A 22,014-nucleotide genomic window follows, 5' to 3' on the forward strand; every position below is an offset into this window, starting at 1 on the left:
GGTGACTGTCAATAGGACCAACCTCACACGGCTAATGGGAGAAAGAAGTGACGGAAACCATTCCCTGTTTTTAGCAGAGGCCCTGACATACACTGGGTGGTCAATAAGTTCCGACTTCTCCTACTGCAGACTTCTTATCACAGACCCCCAAGGCCACCCCTCAAAGCCCTGGGCCCCTTTCAGCCGCCACCACTCAGGATACCACCAGGTGGCAGTCTTTCAAGTTTCACCAGTGCCTGGTCCTGTTCTCACCATTAGGAAAGGGCAAAGACCCTTAGGAGGCAAAGCCTGGTTGGGCAGAAGGTTCCTGGAAATGTACAGGGAATACTTTCTGATTTCAGCAACAAAATGTAATGGAAAGAATACCAGGCTAAGAGTCAGACCTGGATTCTGGTCTCTACTTCCTCTGCAGACCAGCTGATCTTGGCAGTACATTTGCTCATTCTGGGTCCTAATCTCGCCATCTACCGCTACCATGGGGTCATCGGGAGGTCCAAGTGAGGTACTGTGTGTGGAATGGCTGTCTAAAATGTACCTGAGTGTCTGTCCCAGCTTTGCCCCTTGCTTGCTGCTTACCTTACCTCAGCTTTTTCATCTGTAAAATGGGCATAAGAATTGGCCTCACAGGCGCGTAGGGATGCCTGGAGCAGTAAAAGCACATGAGCAGCGCCAGCACATGCAGGAGCAGCCTCGACGTGTGCTTGTTAGCGTTCGTAAAGCTCCATGGAGGTCGATCAGCTTATGAACACGGGCCACGGTGGCTTTGGTCCTGGTGCCTGCTGGGGAACCTGTGACAGGCAGTGAGCTCCCGGAAGACTGTGAGCGAGCAGAGAGAGGGGAGAGTTCCAGTAGAGATGGGGAGGGAAGGTGCCCAGTAACCAAGCCAGGGAAACCTCTCCTGCCTTACATTTGATGAAGGAGGAGGGGCATCACCTGCTGGCCTCATCTCCCCAGCCCGTTCCTATTCCCCATCTCTTTCCGCATGAGTTCGGCATCAATTCCCCGCTGTATTGTAAGCTCCTTGAAGGCAGAGAAGGACTCATTCATCTTTGTTCTCCCCCTGGCCTAACACAGAGCCCACACCTAACAAGCCCTGAATAAATGCTGGCTGTGACCCATCCATCCCTCACTGTGCAGTGAATTGGTCACATCCCAGAAGCCCCTGGGCTATGCACTGAGCCGGAACTCCTCCGGCCCAGCTTAGGAATTGGATGCTCTGCCTGTGACCTGGGGGTGTTGGTGTCTCTGTGCTAATGTCCTTATCCGTAAATGTGTGCAGAGCATGCCATCGTCACAGGCAGGAGAAAAGGCACAGACACCAGCTGTATTTCCTGGGCTCGCCATTTGCCCTGGACCTGTCCCTCCTGCCTGGAAGGCTCTTCAGAGGGGGCACCTGGCTGTGAGTGCTGTGTGCTCTTGACAGGGAACAGGTGGGGGAGGACGGCGGCGTGATGGGGAAGGGCGGAGGGTACGATGGAAGAGGCTCAGCATACCAGAAAAGAGCACCCACACTCCTAAGCCTCCTTTGCCATATGAGCATCTTGTTGAGGGGGAGGGATCGCTCCCTCTCTCTGGGCCTGTTTCCTCAACTCCACTACAGGGAAAATATAAATACCCACTTCTCTGTCATAAAGGGCATAGTGCCCGGCCCACAGAAAGCGCTTAAATGCATGTTGGATATCCCGATGAGGTAGTGCAGGAGACAATGCTTCGTAAATACTAAAGCAGCCCTGGTAAAACTTGACTGCCAAGGTAGTCTCAAAGCAGAAGAAAGCCTTACTCCCCACCCCCACCCCCGGGGTGGGGGTGGGGGGTGGATCTCACCCAACAGGAAGTCTGGAAGGTCTTTTGTCTAAAGGATGCACGCACAATTTTGCATTCAACTCCGTGATCTATCTAGATTTATCAAAATGAAAAGTGTATTTTCCATTTCTTAGCAGCTAAATTACCTACCATACCTCCTCTTGCCCCCTGCCCCTAGCACATCTTCCAGTAAAAATGGGTCCTCCAGGAAGATGTGGCGCTTTTACCTGGGGTAATCTGTGGTCCTGGAATCCTCCCCCAGACATCCCTGTTTAAGGAGCTGGTGAAAGTACCCTCTTCAGGTTTCATTATTTGCATTTCATACTGTAGGGGGCCAGCCTTGGCACCCTGCTTTACTTTGGTAGAATACTTGGCCTTTGTCTGGCTGCGTCCAATCAACTCCTGAGGGTCCAGAATGAGCTCCCTCCCTCCCCGCTGCCGCGCTCCGCGGCCCCAGCCAGCAGGCAGTAATTGGACAGACAACAGCCCGCCTGCGGGGCTCTCCCCTCAGAACTCCGCGTTGTTACTGCTGTGCCTGTGGCCTGACCCTCTGGCCCCCTGCCTCCCTGGGGCCTGCCCTCCCCCTCCCTGCCCCAGCCCCCCGGCCCTGCCTTTGAGGGTTCGCAGGCCTCCTGAGATGTCCTGAAGCTCCCCGCTGCCTGTGCCCCAGCCTTCCACGCAGCTGGTGTAGCCACCTCGCTGGAGAGCGGATTGCGCTGGGCTCTTAAAGACTTCCAGGGGAGCCGTTTCCACAACCTCTGCAGGAATCTGGTTCTGACATCTCACAACTCTCCCGGAGAAGAAAGCCTTCTTTTCATGAAATCTCAATTCCTTTCTGTTGCAGTGAGCACGGAGTTGCTTTTACTCTCTGCTAGTTTGAGCTACACTTAAACAACCATAATTCCTCACGGTTTTCCCCTCGCTCACCAGCGTGGGGAATGTTGGCTTTGCTTCTGGTCAGCCTTCAGCCACCGTGCGCGTGGCCCTGGGTCGGGGCTGGGCTCTTGCCTCTGAAGTGTGAGCAGAGCGACGTTGAAATGGAGGGGAGCCTTCCAGCACAGGGGTGGGACTGAGCCAAGGGTGACCCCGCGCGCCTCTTTGGGTCCCTGGAAGGAGTGACTCATCTGATGCTGGTTGAGGGCCTCTTGTGGGCCAGGCCGTAAAGAGGTTTATGGGAAACATAAAGCCAGGTTTCTACAAAAAAAGCAATGACTCGCTTGACTCTGTGGACAGTAGACAATGCCCAAGCGACTTAAATGCGCACCCGGCTCTGCCTCTCGTCAGCCGTGCCAGGTCGGGCAGGCCACCCACCCTTTGAGCCGTCACTTGTGTCTACCGCATCCTAAGTGTCCAGGTGGATTTTTTTTTTTAATTCTGTAAAGTTCTGCACACACTGAGAGGATTACTAGCTATTGGGTGGGGAGAGTGTGAAAACAGGGGTACCTCCAGATAGAGTGGGGTGCTAGAGGTCTGGGTGTGAGGAGAAAGAGATGAAAGTGAGGGGCATTTCAAAGGAAGGACAGGCAGGTGGAGGTGGCAGGTTGTGCACAGAGACTGGAGGAAAGAGAAGAATGACAACAGTCACCATTTCTGGGACACTCACTAGGTACCAGGCGCTCGGCTAAGCGCTGTGCACACGTTCTCTCATGTGTTCCTTATAAAAGCCTTATAATCGTTTTTGTTGTCCTCATTTTACCCTCGCATCTGGCAGTTCATAATAATACCTCCAGACCCTGAAACTGAATCTGTGAGAAACCCATTCTATCTTTAATGAAATGGGGTGTCAAGATGAGGATAGAGTTTTCGGACAAATCAGGAAAGAACCAAGAGGTGCAGAGAGAGCGGTGGGGGAGGGGAGTACGCAAAAAAACCCTGGTTAATTCAATCACGACGGAGTCATCAGAAATAATGCCCCCTGCATGTTTCAAACATGAATTCCTTTTCCCAGATGCCTTCCACTCTTGTCCACCTGTTCTTGTCAGCCCTCTATCTAACCCACCTCCTCTCTGAATGGTCTGGCTCCTCCCTCCTTCCCCTCTTTTCCCTATGGCTCCTCCCTTCCTCCTTCCTGATCTCCCTCTCTTCCCACACAATTACCCTTTCCATCTTCTTTTGTGTCAATACTTGACTCTTTGTGGATGACAAGATCTTCACGTTCAGTTTACACATTCAAAACAGACTAGAAACATTCTCCTCCACCCATTGCTTCCTCTCCCAACATCCTCCCTTCCCTTTCTCTCTCCTCCTGATTCTTTCCCTCATTTTATTTACTCCTTCCTGGTCACCTTCCTCTCCTGTTCACTTTCACCCATTTCTCTCTTACTTTGGGATGGAACTGGATAGGCACCTCTAGCCCAGAAGCGCCCTGGCACTTGCTGCTAGAAAAATGCCTGCTTCCACTCCCCACTTGTGAAAGCATTTTTATTCTTCTTCTTTAAACCATGACCATGAGTTCATGTCTGTCAGAGACCTGGCTGGGTTGGCAGCTGGATATGCCAGGCCAGGAGTGGCTGGAACCGGATCAAGACCTGCCCACCAAGGCAGGGCCAGGATCTTGGGAGGTCTTGGCAGCTGGTGGGAGGAGGAAGTGAGGCCAGGTTGGGTCACTGTCAAAGGAAGCTGGCATGAGGCAGAGGCTCAAGAAGGCAGTTAATATCAGGGATATGAGGCAGCAGGTGGTAAAGACTCAGCCACAGGGAGGGAAGTAAAGTATCCAGACCCCAGAATCCTAGTCCCTGAAAACCTGGGTCATGTACTTGGGTACCAGAATGGGAGAATGAGACAGAGACCTACTTACTGGAGCTGGGAGTACCAGACAGAGCTCGGTCAGAAGAAAAAGGTGGTAGCAGATACTAGGACCTGGAGCAAAGACAAAGCAGGACCAAGGTCAGCACAAGGCTAGCCTTAAGATTCAAGATGAAGCTTTCCTGCTGCTGACCTTGGGCTCCAGGGAGCCCCCTGGCCATGAAAGGTATTGCTGGCTGGGCATCTCAAGCAGGGATAGAAAGCTGAGCACTCAGGGGTTCACCAGGGCCTTGCCTTGTCTCTGAGTCATACTCTCAGCCAGCCCCTCAGATTGAAAAGCCATCCCACCACAGTGTGGGAAAACTTCAAAGCACCCGGGCCACGTAGGTAACAGAATACCATGGCTGTCAGGTGTCTGCCTACAGCATCGCTTCCGGGCTCCCTCCAGCCCTAACATTTTAGGCCCTGACCTTTCTAACTAGCTTTTCTAGGATTCCATAATGTTCTCCTTTTTCTAGTCTCCCTTTCCAGGTCTGCCCTCTCTCTACCTGGAGAAGTTTCCTGTGGCATGCACTTCCGTTCTAAGCTGCTCTGAATGAGCTCTCTCTGGCCAGCTGCAAGTCCGCCACGGTTCATGGCTTCTCTACAAGAGCTTCTGCACCTTCACCCCTACTTGTCTCCCCTCCTGGGTCCATTCTGTGCCTCTGTCACTTGTAAGCCACTGTTAACACAAGTGCATCTGAAACCCACCAGCCGTCCGATAACTACGTGTTCCTTAGCAGAAAGGGACTTGAGTGCGGGATAGGTCGGCTTGAGAAGGGGCTACGTCCTCACTCTCCCTCCCACTCCTCACTTCTTGCACGTATTACGGTTTCTCATTGGCTACGACTGCTGCCTTCCCACAGCCTCACAAAAACATTTATTTCTTTAGGGAAGACCAAGACTAATTCCACAATCCCTCATCTGCAATTCCAAGTTCTCAAATCTCTGAAAGTCAAGAGGTGCATTTTTGTTTTATTTTGTTTTGCTTGCGGGTTTGGTGCCAAAACTCATCTGGTGACAAAACCTGACCTGACCGGGTGTGAAGCGACTTTATCCTCACACCTGCTTCATGAGAACATTCATCTTTTTACTGCAGAAATAGTCATGGGTCCTGTTAAGAGATGCTGCCCAAGACCTCACTGGGACGTCTCAGAATGGAGGGTACCTTTCTGAATTCTAAAACCCCTTTGGCCTCCAGGATTTCAGATAAGAGCCTGAGGAACGGTGGCAACCTTTCTGTTCTTTTGCAAAAGATCTGTTGGAACAGAAGCATCTCTACGATCTGAGATTCCCTGGCCTTTCTTTGCATCTGGAGAATGAGAAGACAGCCAGGTGGATCGTGGGGGTGACAAGGAAGGCAAGGATAAGAAATCTTCTGATGTGGAGGAAGAAGGGCTGACTTGGTTTGACTCTAAGTGACTTGTGGAACCTGCCTGAGGCTGAACTATAGGGGGGAACTGGTTTCCAAGAGCCCCTGCTCCAATAGGCTTTCAAGATAACTGACATGACACACATGAAATGTCTTGAGCTTTTACAAAAGGAAGTGCCACAAACCTCTCTGGTATTTTTTAAAGTAAGCGTGTTTAGTTGGAATAAATTAATCAGCAAACATGGTGTGGTCACTCCGTGCCCAGTTTCATGCTGGCTTCCATTGAAATGGTCAAGTGTAAGGTACAAACTCCGGACTTAAAGGGGCTTCCATTCTGGTAGGATGGCCAAGTTTTACGTATAAGAAATAATTAGAAAACGGAACAATGTGCATAATAGAGTGCTAAGATGTTGCTGACTAGCAAGAGAGCCAGAAAGGCAAAGCTCACTGGCCAGAGCAGTTTGGGAAGGTGGAGTGGGAGGTGAGACTCAGTTTGGGTGTCAGAAGATGAGAAAACATCTTAGGCAAGTGTCCCAGATAAGAATGGACAAGGTTTGTGGGAGGATGATATGGAGAGAAACTTCACTAGAGTGGAAAAGGCTGGAGTCAGGGTATTGGGAGGAGACTGAACAGGCTGGATCAGGTAAAGAGTGAGTTGAAAACGCCACACCGGATGGCTTAGACAACAGAAATTCATTTTCTCACACTTGGAGGCTGGAAATCCCAGATCAAGGAGCCGGCAGGTTTGGTCTCCTCAGAGGCCTCTCTCCTTGGCTTACAGATGGCCACTTCTGTCTGTGTCCTCATATGACCTTTCTTCTGTCCATGTGCAGAGAGAGAGGGAAGCCGCCAGTGTTTCTTTATTTTCTTGTAAGGACACCAATCCTAAGGATTAGGGTTCTACCCTGTGACCTCATTTAACCTTGATTACCTCCTTAAAGGCTCTGTCTCCAAATACAGTCACATATGAATTGGGGAGGAGGGGGGCTAGCAAATTCAGTCCATAATATGTGCATGTGTCCCAAGAAAGCAGGGTGTGTCTGGGCAGTTCGTGAGTGCAAGATGCTTACAACGAAACACGCAGGGCAGGGCTGGACTCTCAGTGGACACAGACATGAACTGAGTGAATGGACATGGAGGACATTAAAAGAATTCAAAATTATAGTACCAGGTCCCTGGCCCACTGGCTCAACCCTGACAAGTTCAAGTGCAGAAACCAGATTGCATTCCCTGGAGAACTTCCTGGAAAGAATGTCTCCGTCATTTCCTGCATTTCTCTGTCCTTCCCCAGCACCTCTGGTCTGTTACACCCTTACTTGGCTAGCCGCAGGAAAGTGTGACATCATTATAGAGCTGTTTTGTGCAGTCTATTCACATCTGGATGGCTAATGCTGATAATTACTGCACTGGTTACTAAATCTGTCGGGTTTAGGTGAGGTGAGGCTCCACAGCTGGGGCTGCTGCTCACAGCTTCGCCGGCAGAGAGAGGTGAGAACAAAAACCAAGAAAGATGTGCTCAGGTGCTTGGGATTGAGTGAAACTGGTTAATCACCAGTCACTTGCTATCTCCCTGAGTTGGAGTTCCTGGCTAAAGGATGCTCGTTGATCAGACAGAACATGACAACCTGCAACTTATCTCCACACGAAGAGGATGGTGGGGACCAAGATGCAGAAACAAGTGTGGAGATGGCCTCTCAGGTGCCAGGGCCATCACCATATGACTCAGATGCCCTCTGAACACGGTGAGGGTAATGATGCAGCAGGTTGCAGAGCAGACTGGACTTCTTATGGGAAGAGCGGGGAATCGGGTGTGTCCTTGGGCAGAGTTTATTTGCTGCTAAGTGAAGGTTCTTAATTTGGGATCTTAGATTAAGTTTTAAGGATCCATGAACCCCCTAACTTTGCATGGCAACATGTATACGAGTATATGAAAGAGCATTTTTCTGAGAAACAAACCCATAACATTAACCAGAATCTTGGAAGTTTCAAAAGGGTTCTTTTGATCGCCCAAAGGGAAATGATTATAAGCCACCACCGTAGACCCCTAGAGAAACAGGTTGACATTGGGCAGAGCCCCAGGAAAGACTTGAGATCCCTAATGATCATGAGGTGATATTCGGAGATGTGCTTGCGTGTGTTTGTATATTTTTCTAGAAGAAGGATTCAATAGTTTTTGCAAGATTCTCAAAAGGGTCCACGACCCTCAAATGACTAAGAACCTGAGTTAGTTCCAGGGCCAAAAATATAGAAAGACTGCCTATGCTTAGCTCTTTCTTTCCAGAGGTTGATCACAGAGACCTGAAAACGACCAAAGTAGGCTTGGTAGTTCTGCTTTAAATCTGGGGATAACTGGGGCCAGGGGCTAGTTGGCAGGGCGCCTCCATTAAAAAACAAAACAAAACAAAACAAAACAAAACAAAACAAAACAAAATAAAAAAAACATTGGAATCATTTTAAGAGTTAAGTGCCCAGAAGCCAGAGGGACGGTCACAAAGTCATCAATAGATGGGAAAACAGTCCTAGTTCCCTTGGTCTCCGATGGCGCATCCCCAAGTCTTTCTCTTCCAGCGCCCTGTGCATGCCCCAACTTTCTGAAACCCAAAGACTTTACTCAAGGAAGCTCACAATTCATTTACTAAATCCTCACTGAGCGCCTACTCTGTGCCAGGCTCTATTCTAGGCGCAAAACAAAGGACTTGTCTTCAGAGTGTTATCGATCTGGGCCCGTTTCCTGCCCAGTACACGGGTATTTTGGGCACTGCTGACCTAGCGCGTTCTTCCCAAGCTTGGCCCGCGTGTCCCCTGGTCCGGGGAGGCTGAGACCATCCCGGCCCCTGCAGCGGGATGGGGGATCGAGGAGGGGGTTAGCAGGACCTGTGAACAGAGCCGTGAGGGAGGCTGGAAAGACCAGAGCCGGTGGGCCTACTGGGGGACCCCAGATTAAGCTCAGCCCCGGCGTTGCTGGGGCGGGGGCACGGCGGGGTGGGTGGGGGCACTGCCCGCGGCGGGCTGAGGCCGGAGGAGGAGGGGAAGGAGGGGACGCGGCCCGCCGCCGCCTCTGCCGCCGCGCCTGCTCTCGGAGCTGTGCTCGCCCGCTCCCCGCCCTCTAGAGCCGTTGCGAAGCGAAGCTCTCCATACTGAGCAGTCCCCGGGAGGCGCTCGGACACGTTCCCAGGCCGGATAAAGATCGGCTCGGCGCTCGCTCCTCAGGGCGAAATCTCTCCATCAGCGCGCCTCGCGCGGCCGCTCCGGCCCGGCCCGGCGACGCCAGATCGCTATCTGCGGGGGAAAAGGCAAGGCAGCACCGCCGCCCGCGCCGCCACCCTCGGCACTGCGCGCTGGGGTTGCCACGGGGACCCTGGGCTCGCCTCCCTCCCCTCCCTCTGGCCTTTCTTCTCGGCTCTTCCTCCCGAGGGACCCTCGCTTCCAGCCGGCCCGGGGCCCCCAGCGCCCCGCCAGGCGCCCTCGCCTCGCCCCTCCTCGCCAGGCCCCGCTGCCTCCTGAAGGTTACGCGACGCAGCGGCGGGGTGCGGGGGGCACCCGCCCTCGCCGCCGCCTGCGCCGCCGCCCACCCCAGCGCCCGCCGCGCCGGGCCGGCCCGGCTGCCGGCTGCTGCCACCGCAATCCCCGCTCCTAAATCAGCGCGGGGAGGCGTCCCCTCCCCCACCGGCTGCCCGGGCTCCCCGCGCCGCGATTGGCCGCGCGGGCGCCCCCCGCCCGGGGCCCCCAGCTCCAGCGGCCGCGCCATTGGCTGCGGGTCTCCGCCAGCCTTTACATAAGCCCGGGCGCGCTCGAGTGGAGTTGTATAAAGCGAGCGAGCGGTGGCGGGGCGGGAGGCTCGAGGCCAGCCCGGGACCGGGGCTGGGAGCTGGAAGGCGGCGGCGGCGGCGGCGGCGGCAGCGAGCGCCCGCGCTCCGACGCCCCCAGGCGGTGGGGCAGAAAGAGCCCGAAGATGGCTCCGAGCGCTGACCTCGGCGTGAGTACCCGCTCCCGTGCCCCCACTCCCTCAGGCGGAGAAAGTTTCTCCCGCCCTGCGCGCCCCTCCCGACCCGCCCGCAGGGATGGCGGGGACGCCGCCGGGGAACCGGGAAGACGGACACCGTCGCGGAAGGCGGCGGCGGCGGCTGTGCCGCCAACTTGCCGAGAGGCGCAGGACCCGACTGGCGTGCCGAGCCTCCCCCGCGGGCTGGGGGCTAGGCGTGCGCGGGGCTGGGGATGGAGGAGAGGTGGGAGCGGAGCTGTGCGGACCACAGCCCGCCCAGCTGGCGGGGAAGGTGCTGGGGGCGCGCTGGAGGTCAGCCGTTTGGGGAGGGGGCACTGGGGCTGCGAGGGGGGCGGAGCGGATGAGGAGGGATGTGCCGGGGGTATTTGAGAGTCACCCAGCGGGGCTCAGCCTCGGGCCGGGGAAGCTACTGGCCTCGATCGGGTGACCATGCTGCCAGCATGGGGAAGAGCCCCAGGGAGCTGGCGCTTCTTCCCCGGGGAAGCCGAGCTCCTAGGCACAGCGCTGGGTGGCAGAGAGCTCCGGGAGCTAGCCCCGCGAGCAGCTTAGCTGCCCGCTGCCTTTGCTGGACCGAGGTGTGGTCTCCTCGCTCGCAGCCTGTCTCGGGCAAACCAGCTTCAGGCATTCCGGGGGAGCCGGGGTCTTCCTCCGCCCGTGGGGGCACATGGAGGCTTTGATGGGGCAGCAGGCCAGGCTTGGGGGCATGCCCGACAATGCAGCGCGCCTCTTCGCAGTACAGTAGTTGGGAGCTCTGGTTAGTCCCGTTTCTGCAGAAACCAACTCAAGAATCCAAAGTCATCCCAGCCTGGATGGGAACCTTCCAGAGTGGTCGGGGAATGCTCCTGGGGTTGGGAGGGGGCACTCCCCTTCCTCCGGGATGACTAATGAATATTGCTGGTGGTGGTGGCGGGGTGTGCACCTAGTGTGGCTTCTGCGTGTCCCAGGAGGTGCTTCAGCTCTCCAGGCAGGACACATTCTTGAGTCACACTTGAGATGTCTTCTGGGATGGGTGCAGGACTTCCCAAGTGAAGCCAGATGGAAAAGAAGGGAAAAGGGTTCCAAGAATAGGGGACAGCTCTGTAGTGCTGTCAGGAATCAGGGGAGAACTCACCGGGGAAGAGAATCTCTACTGATGGGAGACTTTTTTACCCTGATGACTTGGGGCTGGAGATACCCAAGACTGAATCAGAGTGAATTCAGAGTCATGCTGTACCTCACTCTCGGCCATGAGGGAGGGGAGATGGAGGATGGAAAAGTGGGAACATGGCGGTTCTTCCAATATAGCGGTTCTTCCAATATAGCTCTTGAGGAAGCATTTTCTCTCCTTCTGACTTAAGAACATCATCCTGGCAGCAGCTCCTAAAGTCAATTTAAGAAGCAATGAAGGGAGTTTAGGGTCTTGATGCTGGCACAGTGGACCACAATTAGAATATTCTGACTTCCAGTTGGCGTAATGGACTCTGGAGAAGGTCAAAGGCATGTTGCTCAGTTGGGGTGTATCCTTCACCTGTACCCCATTTGTGAACACGGTGGGGGTTTTGAACTCCTAGGGTAGCTGCTTCAGCCTGGAGATCTTCTATGGGGGTTATCAATCCATACCCCCAAACCCAGCCCCATCCTCTGCCTGCAGTCAACATTTTTCTGCTGCGTTTCCCTACACCTTCTCTCCACTGGGGATTTGTGCAGCGAGATACCTGCTTGTTTCTCTTTCTTCCCTTCTGTCCATCTGTGCTGCAGCTGGCCTTGTGAACCCTGATGTTTATTACTTGGCACCTTGACGTTTGCTTAAGACGTCCTATCGCTGCACGGGAGTGTCCCTGTGAATGTGTGCACCAAACGCCTGTGTCATACTAGGGAGTCAAACCTAGACCATTGTGGAAAGAGGACCATGGGCCACAAAGGCAGTACTATGAAAGTGCTTATGGCAGTCTCCTGTTCTCAATCTTCTTGCTGCCTGCCTAGGTGATGGAAGGTTAAAGGTGGAGCAGGCTCCTTGGTGTCCAGTAGGGGGCGCAAAAGGCACCCAGCTCAAGACCACGACTTTCCCACTTCTTGCCCTTTACTGACCATGGTAACTAAACACTTTGGGCAAGCCCGGGCCACAGCCCCCAGACCTCACCTTCATGATGGGAGCTCTGCTACCACAGGCTTCCCGGACGTTAGGTGGTCCTGCGATCTCAGGTGCAATGGGGCAGGTGCGCGCAGTGCTCAGTCCCACCTGCTCTCAGAGGTCACTCCTTTGGACTCGGCTCTGGTGGGTCCTTTGAATTCGTTAGGAGCTCATGGAGTCCAAGAACATTAGGGCTAGAAGGGAGGATCCTTGAAGAGCACCTAGTCCAACCTCATCCCATCCCCAACACTCACATGCATACATAATTTACATATTTCGAGAAAGCTGAGGCCCAGTCAGGGCAAGTGTCTGGCCCAAGGTCACATGACTATTTGGTGGAAGACATTGGACTAGGTCTCAGGATTCCCGGTTCTCTACACAGGGCTCTTTCCAATCCTGTGACCTGCTTCTTCTTTACTATGGAGATGGACGTGTGTTCTCAGCACACTAGGTATTCATAATTGCTGACATTGGTAAATTAATAAATTTAGTAAATTTGGGAAAATTTCCTTCAAATCAATTATTCAGAGCGAGGAGCAGGTAAAGGTCTTGTAATGTACATACACAGGTAATAGAAATTCCGAATTGCTTTTTCCCTTCCGTCCACTATCTTATCTCGTTATTCCAAGAAGTCTTTTAGGCAGAAACAAAGCAACTCTGGTTCTCAGTTCATGCATGTAGGAATCGGAAGCGCCCAGTCCCTCGCTGTGGTCTCAGAAGCCAGACCAGAGCTCTTTCTTTCTCTCACTAGGGCATGCTGGCATAGGCTCTCCCTGTCCTGCATCACACTACTGCCTGTGGCACCTCCATTACTCAGATCCTGAGTGAGAGTTCCCAACCATTACTTGCCCACTTCCCCATCTTTGCTGCTCCCCGCTCAAGGACAGAGTGTAGGATGTTCTGTTTTTGCAAAATCCTCATGTTAGGGCTCCTTGGGTGACCTGGAAGATATTACCACTTCCACTGCCCTTTTTCTGTTCTGTGAGTCTGACTGTCGACATCTGAGCTGGGCCTTGGGAAGGAGGCTTGCCGAGTGGCCTGTGGGCCGCCTCTCTGTTTCCTCTCCCCACCCTGTTCCTTGGCACATGGCATAGAGCTCCTCTGGGGTCCCCTCGGAGCCTCAGCAGACTCGGTGGTGACTCTCAGGAGGAACCAGTGCTGCCAAGCCAGAATCCGGAGAGCCAGATCGTCTTCTGTCCCTAAAGCTCACCCAAGGGATGCTTGTTGCCAGGGAAGATGCTCGAGTTTCCTCTTCTCCTTCAGGCTCACAGGCAAGTTGGGTCTTAGTCTTCAGGGGGAGGAGGGAGGTAGTAAGATTATGTGGACCACCAGAGAGCAGCAGTCCCCTCCTTTAGGAAGTGGGGTTGTGAGGGGCTGTGCTTGAGATGGGTGCCAGCTCCTGGTTCTAGCTGAAGAAATGTGCCTGCATTCCCAAGGCTTGATCTAGTCTGGTTAAGGAGAGGAATATTATTATTACACGAAATATGGCTAGAGCACAGGATCTCTGGATTTTTGGTTGAATGGGGAGAGGACGTAGAGTTTGAGATGTGGCATTAGACCCTGAGAAAACAAGAAGTCGCCCTTTTCATGAGCCCCACTAGATGGCTGACCCTTCCTTACCCTACTCTCGTTGGGAAGGCAGCCCAGTGTAATAGAAAGGACACGGGCTTAGAATCTGGCTCCCCCCACTTACTGGCTTAGAGATCTTGGACAAACTGCCTGACCTCTGCATGCCTCAGTTTCCTTCTTTGCAAAACAGTGAAGCTGGCAACCCTGTGATAAGGGTAGGATAGTGAAGATCAAGGAAGATAGTCTTTAACATGCCTCTGCCCTTGGCGAGATGTAAGGAGGTATTCAGCTGGAAGGGGATATTATTGCGGGATCACTGGGAACCACACTGATTCTTCCTTTTCCAAGCGAGCGAGGCTGAGTGTCCAGGTTTGCACATCAGCCTCCGCTCACAGAAGCATCTGGGCTGATGGACAAGGCCTTCCTGGCAGGGCTCCCTCCTCACCTTCTTCCTTCCCCTACCTTGGGGTTTTCATTTGGGGCTTCTGCCATACTTGGGGAAAAGAAATTTTACAGGTCCCAGGATAATTCTGAATGTGATGTAGGGCCCTGAGCTATTGATTCCTAAGGAAGGATCTTTGTGCTGGGAGAAGCCTTCCTCGGAGCCCAGTGATTTAAGAGTGCTGACAAATCCGTGCTCACCGAGCCTCCTGCAGGCTGCAGATACAGGCTTCCAGGCCAGCCGGGGCTCCATGAGGGATTTCTGGGGAGCCTGGCTGGTTGCTTAGGGGACATAAACCTGTGAACTCTGCTTAGGAAAAAGTATGAAATCGATTGGTTCATTATCACACCAAACACACCCTGGACCACTTAGGGCATTTAAGAAATGAGAAGCTGCAAAGAACTTGGAGGCTACATTGGAAAAGTAGAGAGGTGTGGAGGGTTTGGGGACAGGAAGACCTTTTGCCACTGAACCACTCATGATCTTGACCTTATTGAAATCCCTTGGCAGTGACTAGAGGGTCTGCATTGCCCCCCAGTCATCCGGCAGTGTCTGGAGACATCTTTGGTTGTCACCACTGGGCTCGGGAGTGCTGCTAGCTTCTAGTGGGTTGAGGCCAGGGATGAGGCTAGACACCCTACCATATGTAGGACAGCCCCCCCCCAAAGAAAAATTGTCTGGCCTAATATGTCAACAGTGCCAGGGCTGAGAAACCTGGGCTGGAGCATCACCCCACAGAGTCGTAGCATGCTGGAGGTGGGAGGGATTTCAGAAGTGCCCTCATCCAGCTCCCCCATTTCACAGCTCAGGACACTAGGATCTGCAGCGGTGGAAAGACTAGTGAGGGTCCTACTACAAGCAAGTGGCCAAGCTGGTCTGGAACTCAGATCTCCTATTTGCTGAGACCGACTTATCCAAACTGTTTCAAAGATGTTGTGAAGATTAAATGTGAGCTGTGAAAACACTTGGAAAATTATAAAGAGACTATTATTAATATTGCTATTATTAAGAATTTGGGAGTTAGGAAAGTTCTATTTCTGGCTGTGCCACTGACTCATTGTGTAATACTGGGTGCATCATCCCCCCACCCCCATGCCTCTCTGAGTGAGTGTGTGTGTGTGTGTGTGTGTGTGTGTGTGTGTAGCGGTGGGGGGGGTGGTCTTAGCAAATAAGTATATCGTAATCATTATCTTTAGAGAAAAGTCCAAAGATTTGCCCTTCAAAAACCCTAGCCATCATTTAAAAAAAAAAAAAAAAAAAAAAACCCTAGCCACTTAAAAAAAAAAAAAAAAGGACAAAAATTTTCCTTGAAAGAAATCATGTTGACTTCGTAAGAAGCAAAGCGTTTCTTCTTGGAAAAATTCCAGTACCCTGGCCCTGTAAGTTGGTTCCAGCCCAGGAAATCTGATCAACATCCGGAGGAGAAACTGATAGCTCCACAAATGACGAGCGATTGGATTTGTCCCCACTCCCTCCGGGAAGGGGAGGTGGCAACTTCACTCTCCTGCTCAGCCCTCCTGGCACAGGGAAGTCCTGCAAGGAACTTCACGGAGGGATGGGAAGGCGTATCATTAATTAGTAAAACCTTGTTTACTTAACAGACATATTCTTAAAGATCTCTTCCAAGGGACGTTTTGACATATCACTTTAATTAGCAAGCGCAGAGAGTGTATAGAATGACCCTTCCCGTTGTTTCTAGTCACTGTTATCTTTGCACCCAACAAGTGAAGTAACAAGGTCACAGGAATCACTGCCGAGCTCAGGCTGTCCCTTTGACCAGGGGAGGGACCGCGGGGACTTCCTCCCTCACGGCAGCCTCTACCTGCCTGGAGAGCAGCCCCCAAGCGGAGGTTCTCCCGCGGCATCTCTGCCCTACCCTATTTCGATGTCTCTCATGTCAGACAAATCCCGACCCAGCTGTCTGGACGGGGAACAGGCCCCGGAGCCCAATCCCGGCCTGCATGGGCAGAGGAGCTCTTGCACGACTGGTGGGAGCAGCCTCCGTTGGTGTTTCTCACCGAAGGCCCATCTCTGGTCTCGCCTTTCATGTGCTCAGGGCTGGAGGTAGGAAGTCACTTGAGTCTCTCGGAGAGGATCAGGTTACACCCTGGTCTGGCCCTGTAGGAGAGGAGCTAAGCAGACAGGCCCTTTCCATCACCTGCAGACACGTTGTCTAAGTGATGTCACATTCCCTTTCATCCCGGTTTCTAAGAACAGACTCTTCCTTGGAGATCATAGCCATGCAGCTGTATCGGAGAAGCTATGTATGTCCAAGGAGGCTTTGGCAGTGGGGACACAAGAGTCCCTGAGAAGAAGAAACACTGTCTTGTAAGCAGTGTCAGGGGAGGCCCTGTGTCTTTTGTTCTCAGCCATGGACTCCGTGCCTAGTGTGGTGCTTGGCACGTCGAAGAGCTCAGTGGGTACTTGGGGGTGGATAAATAAGCAAATGCAGGGGGCCGTTCTGGGGCAGAGGTGGCTCTTGGTATGAAAGTGGATCTCCAGACTGGCCTGGATCAGTGAGGCCAGTTTTCCTTCTGGGTCCTTCTTCCCAGAGGGCTCTAGAAACCTCAAGGTCCCACTACTCAAGCAGGGGTCGAGGAGCCCAGCCAGGGCCCACCCTATGAGACGGTGGCCAGCTCTGAGCCCTGAGCAAGGCCCGGGTTCTCTTTCTCTTTACCCCCCTCTGGGTGCTCTCTCCCCTTCCTTTCTCCTTCCCCCCAGGCTGCCAGGAAGCTCAGCGCAGGTTTGCCTCGCTTTCAGCTGAGAGAATAGATGATATTTTGGATTTCCACTGAAGATGGACTAGGGAGTGAATCACTGCTTCACAGAAAGATTCCCCAGGGCATGCTTCTAAACAGCAAGGTCCGTTAATGCGTTTTAAGTGATTTAGGGGGGAAAAAACAACAACAAACCCTGACCCGTAGACTCCTAGGCCTGGAAGAGCACTTTGGAGGTCGTCCAGTGTCACACGACTCCACTGCCCCAGGATGCCCACACCCCTTCTGTGGGACTCCCACTCACTCTCCAGAGGCGCTGTCTGTCCTGCACACAGCTGCCCCAAATCTAAGACGCTCTTTCTACAATGCCTGGCTTATCTTGTAGCCCGCTTCAAACTCCCTCCCGAGATGTGAGTCCGGCTCCTTACCTTGGCCGAGCTGGCAGACTCTACAGGCCCAGCTGCCGACCCCGCCTTCTCCTGCACCCTGCCTGCCACAGCCCAGGCACCGCATTCCAGCCACCGCTGCATTCACCGAGGGTACCACACTGTGTCCCAGCCACGCCAGGGTCCGCAGGTCCCCCTGGGATGCAGCTCCCGCGGAATGAATCTCCGTTCTCCGTCTCTCCCTGACCTTCTCACCCGCGTGCCTAGCCAACCCCTCCCTTCCCCGGGCTGCCTCTGCACTTTGCCCCTGTTGCTGCTCGGAGCTTACCCGTCTGCATGTGTCTCACCGCTGGTAGGCGGCAAGCTCCTTAGGAGCCAGGCCTCAGGTGTCTTCCAAACTGGCCCACGGGCGTCTCCTAACTGAGTACGCGTGTGTGTATGTCAGTAAATTGAGGAGTCCTGTGTTTCGAAAGCAGTACTGAAGAAGTCAACGAACTCCGCTGGGCTCCCTGGACAAATTAGTCACAGAAGCAAGCCTATTCCTCAAAGTCTGACAGTCCCAGGCGTTCCATTCAACTTTTGGCCACTGCTCCTGGAAGGGGAGTACCTAGTGGGCCCAGGTTCCTCCATCCCACAGATAGTGGTTAGCCGTGGTCTTAGCGCGATCGCACTCTCTCTCCCCTGCCATGTACGGGCTTCGTGTTGGCCGGGCACTGCGCTCAGCACGGAACAGGCATCATCTCATTTCATTTGCCTCGTGCACTGGGCTGGGAGACGCCACCTGTCTGCTCACTTTCAGTGACCCCGTTTCATTAGCCTGCCGGTGTCTGGGGCACCTCCTTGCCAGGGGCCCCTGAGTTTGCATCTGCCTTTTCCGGAACAGGAGCAGGTCTGCTCTCTGTCTGTGAGTCCAGGAAAGAGGAGGAAGCCTTGTACTTTCTGGGTGCCGGGGAAGATGCAGAGGACGTGGTGGCCGCTGGGGCTGGTGAGGTGCAGAAGGTCTAGCATTTGGCGATGCAGAGGACCAGGACAGACACAAGGTGGAGAGACTCCCCTGACGGAGGCCTCGGAAATTATACTCCATATACTCCATGGGGCAAGGCCTTTATTTGTTCCCAGCTGTTCTCCCGGCGTTGGGCACAGGGCCTGCCACGGTGTGGGTGCATGGGGATGTTAGCGAATAAATGGCCGAGGGAAAGGCCCCTCCAGACCTCCAGCTTTCTCTCCCACCAGGCCCAGTGTTTGCTTCCCAGCTGGCATCCCAGCTTCCAGCCACACCCTCCCATGGCTTCTCCACACCCCACAGCTATAGGGGTCTTTCTAACACACCCCTCTAGCCCGGGGGTTCCCCAAGCCTCTGGCTGCTGTGGCTCACCAGGCTGCCCCTCTTTTCCACCCTCCTTCGCAGAGGTCGTCCTGCCCCATCCTGTGCTCCAGCCACGCAGAGCCTCATTGCACAACACAGGCCTGCTCGTCCACACGCCATGCTGGCCCCGCAGCCCAGGACACTTCCTCCACCTTGTCCCCTTGGTCAGCTCGCCGCCACCCCTCCCTTGGGCCTCCCCCAGCTCCCCCAGGCAGAGGTGTTTGCCCCTCTGTTCCACTGTGTTTCCACCTCACTTGCTGTAAGACAAGTTCAGTATAGTGAGAGGATGTGTCCCGTGGAACGTCCAAGAATGCCAGCCGGAGCCAGTGTGCTTAGACACCAAATCTGGCTCCTCCACACACTAGCTTTGTGACCTTTAGGAGGTTCCTTAACCTCTCTATGCCTTAGTTTCCTCATCTATGAAATGGGGTCCATAGTAAAACCTCCCTCACGAAGTTACCATGAGGACTGAAAGAGACCATCTAAGCAAAGGGCGAGAGTAGTGCCTGGCACCCAGTCGGGGGTAGGTAAGTGTGACTATTACCACCCATTCCTCCTATAGGACTTGTTACATGAAATTGTGGTGAACACCTGTTTGCCTGTGTACGGAGTCCTATGAATTAAGCTGAAGAGAGAGGTGATCCGTTCTGAGATTAGAAACAGAGCTCCCACAGGCATGTGGAAGTGGGTGAGGTGAGAGGAAGGGGGCAGTTAATAAGTGTTGCCACTGTTCAGGGGAGAGAAGGAGAGGCAAGTCTCCAGCAGCGGGGATGGAAAGACTGGGCACTCCTGAGAAATATTCATAGAGCAGAGTGGACGCGGTGATCCCGCGGTGGTGAGGAAGGAGGAAGAACCGATTGTGATACCAGATTTCCAAACTGAGTGACAGTGTTGAGGTTTGAAGGAGCCCAGTGAACAGCATCCCCCTTCCCTACTGAGGTTCAGGACCAACTGAGAGAGAGAAAGGGGGAGGGCGAAGGGAGGAGGGAGGCAGACCTCAGACACCATCGTTACAGATATGGCTGTTTGGAAGGCCCGGTTTCAGAGTGGGGTCTGTGGGGCACCTCCCAGTGCAGCTCTCGCTGCGGGTGGGGGAAGGGCTGAGCCTCAGCATGTGGCAGAGACTGGCCTCTGCAGGGAGGCAGGTCCAGAAAGGGCTGTCCTGCGCAGTTGTTGCACACTGAGCAATCTGTGAGTCCCAGCTGCAGCCCTCAGGAGGAGGACCTGGGGGAAGGAGGGAGGCCAGGAATGTGGCCCTGGGACTGGAAGCTCTCAGTCTCACACTCTTAATGCTTTGGCCTAGAGACTTCCTTGTTTTGCTGGCTGTCCTGTGCATGGTAGGAAGTCTGGCAGCATCCCTGGTCTCCACCCTCTAGATGCCAATAGCATTCCCTTCCCTGGTTGTGACCACGGGAAATGTCTCCAGACATTGACAGGTATCCCAGGGGGCAGGTAGGGGAGCAAAATTGCCCCCAGTTGAGAACCACTGCTCTAGTCAAGTGGAAGGTCCTCTGGATGGAAACCTCAGGAGTGGGAAATAAACGGCTCCTCCCCACTCCTGACCCAGGGAGCGGGGCCTTACATAGGCAATGCTGGAAGGGCAGGTTGGGGTGACAGCCAGGTCCTCCACTGCTCTCTGGATGCTCTTCCTTCCCTCCTGCCTCTCCTGTCCAGCTGCCTTCTTAGCATCCTTGCACTTAACTTGCAGCGACACCCCCCTACCTCTAAGGAAGCATTCCCAGCTCCCAGCCCCGCCCCCCAGCTCCTTTAGCTAGCTCTTTGGCTCCCTCCTCCACAGCACCCCTCACCCTGTACTGCAGATGTTGACGGGCTTTCTCCCTGTGACCCCAGCGCTGAGAGTAGAATCCCAGGCTGGTACAGGGTCCCCGGGGAGTGTCGCGGTGGGTGAATGAACCCAGACAACTTCTGGGAGCTCTTCCGCAAAGATGCCTTTAGTTCCAGGCACTCCTGCGTGGGGCTCAGCCCCTGCGGGGCGGAGCGCTCCTGCCGCTGCCTTTCTCCCCAGAGTCTCTGCCCCTACGGTGTCTGGAAAGGGTCCGTGCTCCCTGCTCGTTTCTAACTTCTGAAGCATTTGGGGCTCTTTTGTAGAGTGAGACTCTGCCCCCCTACAGTGTCTGGAAAGGGTCTGTGCTCCCTGCTTATTCTCAACATCTGAAGCATCTGGGCTCTTGCTTTTGTGAGAGCGCGGGGTGGTGTCCTTGGCTCTTTCGATAATTGCTAAAGAACTGCTTGCCCTGGAAATTGCCCTGGAAGCCTCTCCCCACAGCTGCCTGACCCCACTCCGAGATCTAGGTTGCTTGGTTACCAGCTTTCAGACCCAATTCAGGAAAGTCCCAAGGCCACAGAAAACTGAGTTTGGCTGCATGTGACCCGACCCACAGCCAATGTCTAAAGACTATGAGACCTAACACTACCCGTGTGGAAAGAAAGGAGACAAGCAGTGAGCGCTGCCCGGCCTGGCCCCAACAGGTGTCCACTAGCTCACCTCACCCTTGAAACCCTGGTGTGTCCTCTGCTTCCCACATTACAGATGATGACACAGAAGATCTGAACGATGGAGGAACATGCCCAAGGTCACTATGTAGTTGATTGGGGCGGGGGGAGGGGGGAGTGAGAACCAAACCCAGGTCCCTGACTCCAGGCTTTGGGTTTTTTTCCCCCTCTTTTTATCCTACTGAAGATTGTTCAAGAAGTTTGCTTATAGATTTTTTTTTTAATTATTATTACAAAGCAAGTCTACTCACTGCCTGAACCACAAGTCCTACCATCCCTTGCCCTTGTTAAGCCAGACCCCTCTTTGCCCCCTCCCCACACCTCCCCTGCAGAAGCAGCCCACATTCCCTACGGAGGCACCGGCTGCTCTGGCCCTGCACCCCTCGGCCCAAGCTCTGCCTTCGGCGGTTAACCTCGCCTCCTCCAGGCTGCTCGGCCCTGGATGTCCTCCCCTTGCACCTACATGCTTAACCTCCGACTCTGTACCGCTCAGAGTGCTCGAATACGTAGTAGGCGTTTCATGCCCAAGCATTCGAGAAAACAAAAAATTTCAGTTCAACCTACTTTCTGATTCTATGTTTAACTTCTCCACGCTCTCCCAGAAGATTCAGATGTTCACAGTGGTGTGACAGGAGGTGTCTCAGGTCAGCCATGTACAATGTGAGGTCACTCCAGGTGCCGGCGGCCCTTCCGCTTCACGTAGTGCCAGGCTGCTCGGCTTTCTTCCCCAAACTCCCTATCTCACCTCTTCCTGTGACATTCTCTAGCTAAGTAGGGTTTCTTCAGATACTACGACAAGCTGGTGAGGAATTTTAGGAGTAGAAACATTTTTCCCTTTAAAGCAGACTGTAGCTTACACTCCCAGGTCTCTGAGGACCATGAGGCTGGAGCAGTGGTTCTCAACCTGGGCCTCCCATCAGCGTCATCTGGGGAGCTTCTCAAAATACA

At 53.9% G+C, this 22,014-nt stretch overlaps 1 protein-coding gene across 2 annotated transcripts in view; it reads left to right on the top strand.

The window, feature by feature from the left end:
• The first annotated feature begins 9,853 nt into the window (after positions 1-9,853).
• The window catches only part of CRTAC1 (cartilage acidic protein 1), a 157,758-nt gene continuing 145,597 nt past the window's right edge, over positions 9,854-22,014 (top strand). For both annotated transcript variants that reach the window (XM_040624246.1, XM_040624245.1), the window contains exon 1: positions 9,854-9,935. In XM_040624246.1, coding sequence (XP_040480180.1) covers positions 9,912-9,935 — 24 coding nt within the window. In that variant the 5' untranslated portion in view covers positions 9,854-9,911. The remainder of the gene's footprint in view (positions 9,936-22,014) is intronic.

This window comes from Ursus maritimus, unplaced genomic scaffold, assembly GCF_017311325.1.
Source record: "Ursus maritimus isolate PB19 unplaced genomic scaffold, ASM1731132v1 scaffold_7, whole genome shotgun sequence".
NCBI classification, from domain to species: Eukaryota; Metazoa; Chordata; class Mammalia; order Carnivora; family Ursidae; genus Ursus; species Ursus maritimus.